General features: G+C 39.2%; 1 protein-coding gene across 9 annotated transcripts in view; it reads left to right on the forward strand.

Moving 5' to 3' along the window:
* PTBP3 (polypyrimidine tract binding protein 3) overlaps positions 1-14,663 on the forward strand; it is a 264,116-nt gene that overhangs the window by 181,827 nt on the left and 67,626 nt on the right. For 8 of the 9 annotated variants that reach the window (XM_075825588.1, XM_075825591.1, XM_075825589.1 and 5 more), the window contains 2 exons: positions 5,186-5,261; positions 7,975-8,144. In XM_075825588.1, coding sequence (XP_075681703.1) covers positions 5,237-5,261; positions 7,975-8,144 — 195 coding nt within the window. In that variant the 5' untranslated portion in view covers positions 5,186-5,236. The remainder of the gene's footprint in view (positions 1-5,185; positions 5,262-7,974; positions 8,145-14,663) is intronic. The other variant, XM_075825595.1, reaches the window with a different exon arrangement.

Here is a 14,663-nt window from a genome sequence, read left to right on the forward strand (position 1 = left end):
TGCTGGTACAATTTATATAACCCCAGTGCTTGATTAGCCGCTTTAATTTGAGGGTATTTACATCCTAATTTGAGGGAGGGTTTAGAAATTACAGCTGTTTTTTTTAACATGTAGCTGCCTCTTTTTCGAGGGACCAAAGGTAATTGGACAATTATTTCAAAAGCTATTTAATGGGCTGAGTGGGCTATTCCCTCGTTAATTCATCATCAATTATGCAGGTAAAGGGTCTGGAGTTGATTCCAGGTGTGGCATTTGCATTTGGAAGCTGTTGCTGTGAACCCACAACATGAGGTCAAAGAAGCCCTCAATGCAAGTGAAACAGACCATCGTTAGGCTGAAAAAATGAAGAAATCCAACAGAGATAGCACAAATGTTGGGAGTGGCCAAATCAACAGGTACAATCTTGAAGAAAAAAAAACAACACACTAGTGATCTCATGAACTCCAAAAGGCCTGGACGTCCACAGAAGACAACAGTGGTCGATGATCGCAGAATCCTTTCCATGGTGAAGTAAAACCCCTTCACAACATCTACCCAAGTGCAGAACACTCTCCTGGAAGTAGATTTATCAGTATCTAAGTCTACCATAAAGAGAAGACTTCATGAGAGCAAATACAGAGGGTTCACCACAAGGTGCAAACCAGTAATCAGCCTCAAAAATAGAAAAGCCAGATTAGACTTTGCCAAACAACATCTAAAGAAGCCAGCCCAGTTCTGGAATGGCATTCTTTGGACAGATGAAACTAAGATCAACATGTACCAAAATAATGGGAGAAGAGAAGTATGGAGAAGGCTTGGAACGGCTTGTGATCCAAAGCACAACACATCCTCTGTAAAACATGCTGGAGGCAGTGTGATGGCACGGCCATGCATTGCGGCCAAAGGCACTGGGTCACTGGTGTTTATTGATGATGTGACTGAAGACAGAAGCAGCCGGATGAATTCTGAAGTGTTCAGGGATATACTTTCTGCTCAGATTCAACCAAATGCAGCAAGGTTGATTGGACGTCGCTTCACAGTACAGATGGACAATGACCCAAAACATACTGCGAAAGCAGCCCAGGAGTTTAAGGCAAAGAAGTGGAATATTCTGCAATGACCAAGTCAATCACCAGATCTCAACCCGATCGAGCATGCATTTCACTTGCTTAAGACAAAACTAAGGCAGAAAGACCCACAAACAAGCAACAACTGAAGACCGCTGCAGTAAAGGCCTGGCAAAGCATCACAAAGGAGGAAGCCCAGCGTTTGGTGATGTCCATGGGTTCCAGACTTCAGGCAGTCATTGGCTGCAAAGGATTTTCTACAAAGTATTAAAAAAACAAAACATTATTATTATATTATTATTTATGGTAATGTTAATTTGTCAAATTATTTTTGAGCCCCTGAAATGAGGAGGCGGTGTAGAAAAATGGCTGCAATTCCTAATAGTTTCACAGGGTATTTTTGCACAAGCCCTTGAATTAAGCCTGAGAGTCTACACTTCAATTGCATCTGTTGTTTCATTTCAAATCCTTTGTGGTGGCATGCAGAGCTCAAATCATGAATGTGTCACTATCCAAATAATTCTAGACCTAAGTAAGTGTGTGTGTGTGTGTGTGTGTGTGTGTGTGTGTGTGTGTGTGTGTGTGTGTGTGTGTGTGTGTGTGTGTATATGTATATATATATATATATATATATATATGTGTATATATACATATATGTCCTATCATCAAAAAGTTAATTTGTCAGTAATTCAATTCAAAAAGTGAAACTCATATATTGTATAGATTCATTACACACAGAGTGATCTGTTTCCAGCAGTTTTTTTCTTTTAATGTTGTAGATTATGGCTAACAATTAATAAAAACCCAAAACTTTGTCTCTCAGAAAATTTGAATATTATATAAGCCAAATGTAAAAAATTATTTTTAATACCGAAATGTAGGCCTACTGAAAAGTATTTACAGTATATGCACTCAATACTTGGTTGGCGCACCTTTTGCATTAATTTTTGCATCCATGCAGCGTGGCATAGAGGTGATCAGCCCATGGCACTGCTGAGGTGTTATGGAAGCCCAGGTTGCTTTGATAGTGGCCTTCAGCTCGTCTGCATTGTTGGGTCTGGTGTCTCATCTTCATCTTGACAATACCCCATAGATTCTCTATGGGTTTTAGGTCAGGCGAGTTTGCTGGCCAATCAAGTGCAGTGATACTGTGGTTATTAAACCAGGTATTGGTACTTTTGGCAGTGTGGGCAGGTGCCATGTCCTGCTGGAAAATGAAATCAGCATCTCCATAAAGCTTGTCAGCAGAGGGAAGCATGAAGTGAAGTGCTCTAATTTAATTCTAAATTTCCTGGTAGCCGGCTGCGTTGACTCTGCGCTGACTCTAAAAAAAGGAATTGTTCCTTTAGGTACTAAATCAGCCAGTTGACCAAATTTAATTTACAATTGGGTTAAATTTCACTAGCCACACCCAGGCACAATTACTGCCAGACCTGTTAAATCTAAACCTTATTTAAATAATCTGGCAATGTGAATCAGGCTAGAAACTCTCAAAAAGCAGTTCTTGATGCCATGTTTTAAAGAGATTCAAATACGGATGCGAAATTTAACACATTATTCACAAATGGAGAAAACTTGGAACAGTGGTAAACCTTCCCAGGAGTGGCCAAATTACCAAAATTTCACCAAGAGCGTATCAACAACTCATCTAGGAAGTCACAAAAGAACCCAGATGAGCATCTAAAGAACTGCAGGCCTCACTTGCCTCAATTAAGGTCAAAGTACACGATTCCACAATAAGAAAGACTGGGCAAAAATGTCAACCTTGGGAGTGTTGCAAAACCCAAATTATCACAGAACAAAATTAACACAAAGGCTCATCTCGCGTTTTCCAAAAAACGTCTAGATGACTTCCAAGACTTTTGGGATAATATTCTGTAGATTGAGGAGTCAAAGGTGGAAAATTTTTGGAAGACATGGGTCACTTTACATCTGGTGTAAAGCGAACACCGCAATATACCCTGAGAACATCACACCAACAGTCAAACATGGTGATGGTAGTGTGATGGCCTGGGACTGCTTTACTTCTGCAGGACCCCTGGATGACTTGTCATAATTTATGGAACTATGAACTCTGCTCTCCATCAAAAAACCCTGAACGAGATTGTCCGCCTGTCAGTTTGTGATCTTTGTCCAGTCTTGAATGGCTCAAACGAAACAAAATTTAGGTTTTGGAGAGTCAGTCCTGACCTGAATTCCATTGAGATGCAATGACAAGGCCTTAAACCGGCAGTACATGCTCAAAAACTACAACGTAGCCAAATTAAAACAATTCTGCAAAGAGGAGTGGGCTAAAATTCCTCCACAGCGATGTAAAGGATCCATCACAAGTTATCGCAAATGTTTGATTGCAGTTGTTACTTCCAAGGGTGGCACAACCAGTTATTAGGTTAGGGGAACAATTACTTTTTTGGTGATTTATAGGTTTTGAATAAATCTTTTATCATTAAATAAAATGATCATTCTAGAGCTGCATTTTGTGTTTACTCGTGTTGTCTTTAGCTTATATTAAAATTAGTTAGATGATCTGAAACATTTAAAAAACAAAAATAGATGGGCAAATACTTTTTCTCGGGACTGTATATCATGATTTCCTACTTATGAATGTCCTCTTGAGATAAAACTTCTGACAGACTAGACATGATTTTAAAACATACCCCGCCACTTTAATATGGGCCACTCCCTCAAAACTACAATACTTTGCAGTCAGCACTGACAAATGTTGGTCTTTACCAGAATCCGGGAGACTATCCTACTCCTTTAGATCTCCCCTTTCTCCAGGAGCCTCCCGAACATCTTCTAAAAGAGTAGGCACAGACCTATATAAATGTCCCTCCATGACATGGCACGCCTTGACAACTTCAATGAAAACATTCACTGTTTATATTGTTGGTTGTATTTAGAGAAATGTTGGCCTTTAACTAACTCTTCCCATGAGAATATATTATAAGAATTAGGGTCGGTTCACATCAGCATCCGCTTTCCGTTCAGGGTTTCAATGGTGACGGAAACATTGCTAATGGTTTCCGTTTGTCACCATTCCGGCAGGTTTCCGCTTTTGTGACGGAATCAATAGCGCAGTCAACTGCGCTATTGATTCCGTCTAAAAAACGGAAACCTCAACCTCAAGCTAAGGTTTGTACCAAATATATGTTAGTAAAAAGTAGGGGAAACAAAAAAGGAATATGACTTCAGGATCAGACTTCACAGATGCATAAGTCTGCATAGGAGCTGTAGTCTCAAATGATAGGACATTTTTTAATGCAGACAATTTTTAAAGTTGCTTCATTTTAGATAAATTGGACAAATAAAGAAAAATTGATACAAAGCCTTAAATACCTAAGGGGTTATTCCCATCTCGAACATTTATGGCATATCCACAGGATATGCATAATTTTCTTATAGATGCGGGTCCTACCTCTGGGACCTGCACCTAGCTCTGGAGCAGGGCCCTGTAACCCCATGTCCTACCTTCTGTAGCTGGGCTCCAGCCACTGAGTTACAAGGTGGCTGAGAGTACTGAAACAGCTGAGCTTGCTGAGCTACGCGGATTTCATATCTCCCTTAGAAGTGAATGGGAGTTCCAGAAACAGCGTAGCACAGGAGCTACACTGTTTCCGGAACTCGGGAGCTACAGAAACAGCATACCTTGCTAAGCTACGCTGTTTCCTGAACTTGGGAGCTACAAAAACAGCGTACCTCGCTTTGTTACTCTGTTTCCTGAACTCCTATTAATTTTAATAGGAGTTCAAAAAAGAGCGTAGCAAAATGCACTCGGATATGTCAGGAAACCTCGGCCAATTGGTAACTTGGTGGCCGGTGCTCTTCGACAGTGGCGTAAGGTAGCGTCAAGAATCCTATGAACCAGGACTGATTAGTTGGTATACCGTTTACGGGACCTTTCCATCTTGCATACTAAAGATTTACCATACATGCAAATTAATAATGGAAATTTACAAAGCAGAAAAGCACCTGTACTTGCACTTGCACTCAAAGCTAGTGTTTGTAAACCCAACATACAGTTTCTCCCACGTGTAATTCAAAACACATTAATATAAAGTTCATTATTTTGGCATGTTGTTTTTTTTTTCTGTTGTGTTTTTTGTATTTTACTGATATACATTGTTTTATTTTTTTAGCGGGCATCTGACGAGCTTCTCCCTTCTGGTATCGCTAACGGGCCTTTTACCATGAGCCATCCCACTCAAGCTACAGGTACAGTGAGAGTATTTGAGAGCCAGCGTGCTGTGCTTTGCTGGCTTCTCATGAAATATTTTTTTCTTAATGCAAATTAAACAAATTTTCATTAGTGCTAACTAATGTTCTGGATACACTGAAATTCTTTTACTAGATGGGAGAGATGTTCCAGTGCATATACATAGACTAAAAACTAAATCCTGTCAGGAAAACCCAACCAAATTAATTTGCAAATTATGCTAGAGATTAAACCTGACATATTGGAAGTAAACCCAGACATTCTGACGGTCTACATCTCTACCCAATAAATGGCTAGATCTACTGAAAATATGTTATGGAAATTAATATAGAAAAAGCGCCTCTAACTCTAACCTAGATAATAATAATTACATAATAAACATTGCAAAAATAGTACGGCCATAAAATGCCCAAATAACCCACATAGTACTGTCTTACAGAACCCACGTTATCTTGCCATATAGTGCCCAGATAATACTGTCCTACACTGCCTGAATAACTATACCATGCAGTGCCCACATAATACTACCATACAGAACACACAGAATATTAGATGATTTTAATGGTCAATTTCAATATTCATTCTAGGATAACGCCTTTTAGTGGTTTAGGGTGGATTAAGGGTCAGTGGTAACATGGCTTGTAGTCTATGGTGTCTTATAAATTACTGTTGATTTTCCTGTTAGTCTAATGGGGTTTAGGGCTTAATCTCTGTTGGTCAAGATTTGGGAAATGACTGCAGGTAATATCTCTGGTGGTTAGTTTAGGGGTCAGTGGTAATATCCCTGTGGTTTATGGATTAGAGGTTAATACGTAATGTCTATTTAAAAGGAAGGGATCAGTGCATGCTATTGGGTTGTTATGAAGTCCGTGCAGTAGGGAATAAAGCTGCTATAAGTCAACACCGTCCTTACAGCTCCGTAACTTGGTGGAGCAAATTTGTGACCATAAAATATCTGGAACTGGATGTTTTTTTTTTTGTTTTTGTTTTTTGCTAGATCAATACTTAGTGTAAACTTGCCCTAAGGCCCCATGTAACCATACATTGAACCTAACACCCACCAGGGAGTGGTATATTTTCCACTTTTGGCCAGAAAGTAGAGGCTTTCTCCCAGGTCCATCTTGGAGTGGATGCTATTCTACCAGAGAGTGAGGTGCGTTCTGCTGTTCTTCCAGGTAGTTTGCACTTGCTTAGTGGCCCTTCAAGCAATAAGAGAGTATGTGGGTCATCAGCCAGTGGATGCGTACATGTTTCACCAGAGAGTTGATTTTATTCCACGAGATCAGCAATGATGGGATAATTATGAGGGGGTGTCTGGGAGTTGTCTTTAGATTTGGTAGAGCATATTAGGGTCATAGTCAGGATGGGCCTTACTTCCAGTTCTTAGAAAAGTTTGGAGGTATTCTTAAAGTACTGACTGCAATCTATATTTATCCAGGTTTACTTTTTTTTTTTTTGCACTGAAAAGCGCTTTATTGTTAACATTGCTACACTTACTATCTCCTCTCACAGATCCTTTGCACAGGGATATCCATTGATGCATGATTGCTTTATGTGTCTCTTGTATTTACTGTATATGGGATGTATATAAGAAAGTTTTCTTTATAGCTAGGCTTTTTAGTGTTTTTTATGGATGACACCATTGTCTCGATCTTGTGCCAGCTTTTGTCTCGTCTGTAGCAATTCTTGTATTTAATAGTTCATTCTACAGGGTGGGCCATTTATATGGATACACCTAAATAAAATGGGAATGGTTGGTGATATTAACTTCCTGTTTGTGGCACATTAGTATATGGGAGGGGGGAAACTTTTCAAGCTGGGTGTTGACCATGGTGGCCATTTTGAAGTCGGCCATTTTGTATCCAACTTTAGTTTTTTCAATGGGAAGAGGGTCATGTGACACATCAAACTTATCGAGAATTTATTTAGGTGTATCCATATAAATGGCCCACCCTGTAGTATTCACTCCATCTTGGAGGCGATACAGTGCGTAATCTTTAGAGGCCCATCCGTGTTTCTTTGATTAAGTATTCACCTTGGTAGAAAGCTTTCTGTGTGCTTGTGCACATATGGACAGGCTAAAGCGTTTGTCCCCCACTTTGGAGGTAAAGGGGGAAGCAAGTGTAAAGTGATAATTTTCTGAAGCACCACCATAGGCAAAATGAGAAATTACAATGAACTGAATGAGAATGGGCTATGTTCACACTGCCGTCAAAGGCTTCGGCAGTCCCGTCATGTTTGACGGAAAGAATTAAAACAACAGAAACCACAAGGGAATCGATGCTGATGGTATCCATTGTGCAGAGGTTTCCGTCGTGTGATGGACCTGGCTATGCGTCATGGTTGTGCAAACAGAGCCTAAGTAGATGCGACTCTTGGCTTCAGCTAATAGGAGGCTCTATGTTGGGTACCTCCACGTGGGCTATTTCTATATAATAAACCTTTATCGTTTTATTGTGATATTATAACCATGTCAATACCCCATTTTTTTCTGGTTTGTGTATTATTTCTGCCATTTAAAGGGAAATTCTGGTTTGGTGCCACTTTAAAGATTTTATTGCCTAATACAGTTTTATTATGAGAGAAGCTACTTTCGTAAACTTGACATCTGGAAATGTAAAATTTCAAGCAGGAGCTTCACTTTAATGAGAATATTACAGAGATGTCTCTATATGTAAATAGGTGATTTTTTGTCTCCTTTTGTTTTTTTAGCTAATGGGAACGATAGCAACAAATTTAAAGGAGACCGCTCTCCCTGTTCCCCTTCACGTGTTATCCACATTCGCAAGATTCCAAATGATGTTTCAGAAGCTGACATCATCTCATTAGGTGTACCTTTTGGAAAAGTCACTAATCTTTTGATGTTGAAAAGCAAAAGCCAGGTATTGTATTATTATACTGTGGACATGAGAATAAAGTTTTTGCCCTTTATTTGTTAACTATTGCTGCTTTATTCACATTTCTGTTTATTTTCAACTTTTGAGTACTACTTAGGTTTTTGATAGATTTCAATGTAAACATGGTACACTATATTTGCAAAAAGTACGTAGACACCTTACTATCACAACCATATGCGCTTGATAGACGTCCTATTCCAAAAGAATGTGCGCCAATATTGTGTTTGGTGTCCTTTTGTAAATGTAACAGGCTCCATTGTTCTGGGAAGGCTTGCCCAAGATTTTGGAGATTTGTGAGGTCAGGCAATGAGGGCCTGGCGTGTAGTCAGCGTTCCAATTCATCCAAAAGGTGTTTGATGGGATTGAGACCAGGGCTCTGTGCAGGTCACTCGAGTTTTGCCACGCCAACTCGTGGACACTGCTTTGAGCTAAGGGGCAAAGTCATGTTGGAGACGCCTTCCGTAAACCGTTTCCACAAAGTTGGAAGCATACAATTATCTACAATGTCTTTGTATGCTGAAGCATTAACACTACACTTTACTAGGAATAAGGGGTCTAGAGAAAACCCTTTAAAACCGCCCGAGAGCATTATCCCCCCTTCACCAAATTTTACAGTAGACACTATTAATTTTGGTAGGTAGCGTTTCCCTGGCATTTGCCAAACCCGGATTTGTCCATCAGATTGCCAGATAGTGAAACGTAATTCATCAATCCAGTGAACACGTTTCTTTAGTGTTTTACACCACGCCAGCTAACACTTGTCATTGCGCATGGTGAGGCTTGTGTGCAACTGCTCAACCATGAAAACCCATGTCATGAAGCGCCTGATGCACATTTCTTGTGCTGATGTCACTTTCAGAGGCAGTTTGGAACTCTGTAGTGCGTGAAGCAGCAATTTTTATGCGCTATTTTGCACAACATTGCGCTTTGATGCAAAATTAAAAGAATGCGCCCATGACTGTAAACTGCTAGGTGGCATTTTCAAGATTTAGCAGGTGTCTACTTTTCTAAAAAAAAATATATGGGTATAGAGGTATAAAGTATTTTTTTAATTTTAGGTTTTTCTTGTGTATGTCAAAAGTGTAAAAATATTTGCAATGAAAGGGTTAAAATGTTTTTTTTTTTGTTTTTTTTTTAGCAGTTAGTTGTTTTTGCTTGTTTTTAAAAATGTGAAAGTTATATTTTGTCATCGGTTGTACAATCTGTGTGGATTCGTAAAATTGGATTTTGTTGCAGTTTTCAGGGAATGTTGGGCCATACCAAAAATAGATATTTGTATAAAGCGTTCTCAACAGTTCGATCACCTTATGATCATATCGTTATCTGTGACCTTAAAGAGGCTCTGTCACCACATTATAAGTGCCCTATCTCCTACATAAGGAGATCGGCGCTATAATGTAGGTGACAGCAGTGCTTTTTATTTAAAAAAACTATCTATTTTCACCACTTTATTAGCGATTTTAGATTTATGCTAATGAGTGTCTTAATGCCCAAGTGGGTGTGTTTTTACTTTCGACCAAGTGGGCGTTGTACAGAGGAGTGTATGACGCTGACCAATCAGCGTCATGCACTTCTCTCCATTCATTTAGGCAGCGCATAGGGATCCTTTTAGATCACTATGTGCTGTCTTATACTAACACATTAACAATACTGAAGTGTTTAGACAGTGAATAGACATTCCACGGGATGTCTATTCACAATCTGTGCATTTCGTTACTCTGTCTGTGGTAGTTACAGCAGAGGAAGCGTAATCTCGCGAGATTACGCGGTAAATGACAGGTTACAACGAGATTACGCGTCCTCTGCTGTAACTACCACAGACAGAGTAACGAAGTGCAGAGATTGTGAATAGACACCCCGTGGAATGTCTATTCACTGTCTAAACACTTCAGTATCGTTAATGTGTAAGTATAAGACAGCACATAGTGATCTAAAAGGATCCCTATGGGCTGCCTAAATGAATGGAGAGGAGTGCATGACGCTGATTGGTCAGCGTCATACACTCCTCTGTACAACGCCCACTTGGTCGAAAGTAAAAACACGCCCACTTGGGCATTAAGACACTCATTAGCATAAATCTAAAATCGCTAATAAAGTGGTGGAAATAGATTGTTTTTTTTAAATAAAAAGCATTACTGTCACCTACATTACAGCGCCGATCTCCTTATGTAGGAGATAGGGCACTTATAATGTGGTGACAGAGCCTCTTTAATCTTTTCATCCTAGTAATATAACCATAAAAAACTGCAGATCGCACAGACATCCCGATGATGAATTATCCTATTGGAGTGAAAATCTTCATATGAAATTTCAGCCTAAATGAGAAGAGTATTATAACACTTAGGGCTTATTCAGACGAACGTATAATACGTCCGTGCAACGCGTGTGATTTTCACGCGCCTCGCACGGACCTATGTTAGTCAATGGGGCCGTTCAGACAGTCCGTGATTTTTACGCAGCGTGTGTTCGCTGCATAAAATTCACGATGTCCTATATTTGTGCGTTTTTCACGCATCACGCACCCATTGTAGTCAATGGGTGCGTGAAAATCACGCGCAGCACACGGAAGCACTTCCGTGTGACGCGCGTGATTCGCGCAACAGCAGTAAAAACTATGAATGAAAACAGAAAAGCACCACGTGCTTTTCTGTTTACAAACATAAAAACAGAGTGTCATAATGATGGCGGCTGCGCGAAATTAACGCAGCCACGCATCATATGCTGCTGACATACGGAGCTGTTATAGACCTTTTGCGCGTGCAAAAACGCAGTGTTTTTTGCGCGCGTGCAAAACGCACACGCTCGTGTGAATCCGGCCTTAGAAAACTTTTCACCTGCCCATACATGTGCAGCATGTAATGGGCAGGGCTGCACAAACCCTGGGGCACTTTTAACGGTTTTCCTATCCTCCTCCGTTATTTAGATATTGGTGCCGTTCTAATGGGCGCCCGATATTTTACGACCCTGCCTATTACATGCTGCACATGTATGGGCAGGTGAAAGGTTCTCTTTATAATTCCGAAATATATTGACTAATCCTTAACTAATCCTTCTTACCTTGTATTTTATTGACTTGGACCAGCAGGTCATTCCTCTCCGCCTGTGAGGTAAAAATAACTAGAATATTTATTGTAAGTACGTGACTTAACCAGACCTTTTTACAGTATTCCCAATGAGGACTTTCTCTTTCTTATTCTTCATCAAGAACTTGATTTCTTGCTCTTTTGTGACTGGTTGATAAAATTTCTTCTGTTTTGTTAAATCCCTTCCAACCAGTCATTTTTGTTTTTGTATTGTTCTGTTGACATTGCCGTATGACGGCTTTTTTTTTTGGGACGAGTTACAGTTTTCAACCCCTCGTCCATGGAATGGCACGGCACAGGAACTGTGTCTGCGCTAATCACAGCGGGTGACAACTGTAATATACAGCCAAAATCCTGCTGCAACAGCTGAGATCCGTGTTACCTTTTTAAAAGTAAAAATGCTCTAGAAGAATAAAAGTTATTAAAACAAAGATCGCTTTTTTTTTCCCCTGATCAAGTCCTTTATAATTGAGGTGAAAATGTAAAAAAATATATACATAATTGATATTGTTGCGTTAGTAAACACCTGAACTATAAAAATAGCATGTCACTTATACTACATGGTAAACGCGGGAGAAAAAATAAATAATGGCAGAATTGCTTATTTTTGATGACCTTTTCTCCAAAAAAAAATTATTAAAGTTTCTTATTATATCCTGATATACTCTGCACAGATTCCATATGCCACCACATTATAAATTAATATACAAGTAAAACGCCAAACAAAACGACTACCACGCAAAATCTGTTCTCCAGAAGCCAAATAGCGGTCTTTCTGAGTTCGTCAGTGCGCCTAAACAGTTTATAACCACATATGCAGTATTACTGGACTCGGAAAAACCCGCTTAACAATTGATGGGGTGTGTTTCTCCAGTGCACAAGCTGGGCACAACATACATGGCACTGAAATGGCATATCTGAGGAAAAATTGCCATTTTCACTCTGCAGCATCCATTGAGCACGAATTTCTGGAAAACAATTGTGGGTTCAAAATACTCACTACACTCCTGGATAAATGCCTTGAGTGGTTTAGTTATCTTAAAATGGGTTCACTTCTTTTTGGTTTCTTTTAGGATTTCCCCTCAGAGCCTCTGCAATTGTGGGTAATACTGTGTAAATCACCAAATTAGGCCTCAAATGCGCATGGTGATCTTTCACTCCTGAGCTCTTTCGTATGTCCAGGCAAAAGATAAGGGCCACATGTAGGGTGTTTTTAAAACCAGAAAACACAGCATAATATTTAGACACCTGTCTTTTTACAGTTACACAAGCTGGGCACCACATATTGGGCCCTGAAATTACATGTCTAAGGAAAAATTGCAACTTTCCCATTGCAATATCCGTTGTGCGCTAATTTCTGCAAAACAACTGTGGGGTCAAAATGCTCACTTTACCTCCTAGATGAATCCCTTGTGTGTGTAGTTTCTTAAATAGGGTCAGTCAGGGGATTATGAGCTAAAACATATTATTGAAAAAGGTGTAATTTTTTTATTTTTACGGCTCAATTTTAATAAAATCTATAAAACATCTGTGGGGTCAAAATGCTCACTAGATTAATTCCTTAATGTGTAAGTATAGTTTTCACTGTACAGGTACCTCATGGGCTTTGCAAATACACCATTGCTTCAGGAAACCATGGTTGCACAAGTCCCAATTAAAAGACATTGAAAATAAAAAAACAGAGACCAGTAAATTTAGATTAAAAATTTACTACGAAAATATAAATATCATAATTTAATAATAAATATGATAAATAACTGCTAAAAGAATAAAAAAATAAATGACCAAGTCCTCCCAGCTTTAGCTGGGAGACTATAACGCATCTAAAAACATTGCGGCAGGTTCAAAATTCATTAAAATAAGAGAGGGTAGGAGAGGCGCTGGTCCTGAAGATCTTGGAAAAACTGGCACCCAAACAGCTGAGCGCTGGTCTTTTAAAGGAGGAATTTTCCCACCACAAGCACTGAACAGCCAATCAGCAGAATTCTAGGACTATACGAGCCACAGAACGGAACATTCTAGAACCTGCTTGTATATTTCATACAACTGACCTTTTACTGACCTCATAAGGTAAAAACCACTGTGGGAATAAAAATGGGGGGGGGGGGGGGGACAAACCAAAATACTGAACCAAAGGCCCAATATAAAATCTTAACCATAACTCAAGTGACTAAAATAATGAGACTGTGCTACCATATGCTCTGGGGGGCACCTGACATTCCAGCAAAATATGCGATCCAAAACTTCTGAGCCCTGCCATGTGGCCATAACTGCATTTTATGACCACATATGGGGTATTGCCATACTCAGTAGAAATTTTGTACCAAATAATGGGGTGCGTTTTTTTTTTCTCCTATAGTCCTTGTGAAAATGAAACATTTGAACAAAAACTGCATATTGAAAAAAATCTTTTTTTTTATTTTTATTTTTTTACAGTATTACAGACTAATACATTTTTCTGAAACCACTGTCTGGTCAATATGCTCAATATACCCCTAGATTAATTCCTTGTAGTTTTCATAATAGGGTCACTTTTAGGGGGTTTTCACTATACTGGTGCCTCAGGAGCCTTGCAAATGCGACATGGCATCAGAAGACAATTCCACCAGAATCTGCGCTCCAAAACCCAAATAGTGCTCCTTCCCTTCTGAGCCCTTCTGTTTGCCCAAACAGCAGTTTATGACCACATGTGGAGTATTTTCATACTCTGTAGAAATTGCATAACAAAGGGTGGGGTGCTTTTTCTCCTGAATTCCTTGTGGAATTGAAAAATGTTGAGGTAAATTATATATTATTGGAAAATATGTCATTTTTAATTTTCACGGCCCAATCCTAATAAAATCTATGAATATGCTCACTACACCCCTAGACCATTTCCTTTAGGAGTGTAGTTTCCAAAATGGGGTCGTCTTTTCTGGTTGTTTTTATGTTTTGGCACCGCTTCTTCAAAAATGAAATGGTGCTTGGAAAACACCCTAATAAAAAGGAAGCAACAAAATCCACAAGGTTCTCTTTCGTCCTGTGTTTGAGTCAAGTAGCACACTAGGGCCACATGTGGAATCTTTCTGAAAACTGCAGAATCTGGGTAATACATATTTGAATTGTATTTTTTCATTAACGCCTGTTGTGTTACTGAAATGATTGGATTAAAATTGAATATCTGCAAAAAAATATTACATTTGTAAATTTCTACTCCACGTTGCTTTACTTTGTCAAAAACCTAGAATTAACAAAGTGTTAATAAACTTCCTAAATGCTATTTTAAATACATTGAGGGGTTCCGTTTTTAAAACTAAGTGATTTATGAGGGGTTTCTAATATATAGGCCCCTCAAAGTCACTTCAAACTGAAGCGGTGCCTAAAACAAAATGTTTGGTAAATATTGCTGAAAATGTGAAAAACTGCTAGTAAACTTATAAGA

Source organism: Rhinoderma darwinii, chromosome 1, assembly GCF_050947455.1.
Source record: "Rhinoderma darwinii isolate aRhiDar2 chromosome 1, aRhiDar2.hap1, whole genome shotgun sequence".
NCBI classification, from domain to species: Eukaryota; Metazoa; Chordata; class Amphibia; order Anura; family Rhinodermatidae; genus Rhinoderma; species Rhinoderma darwinii.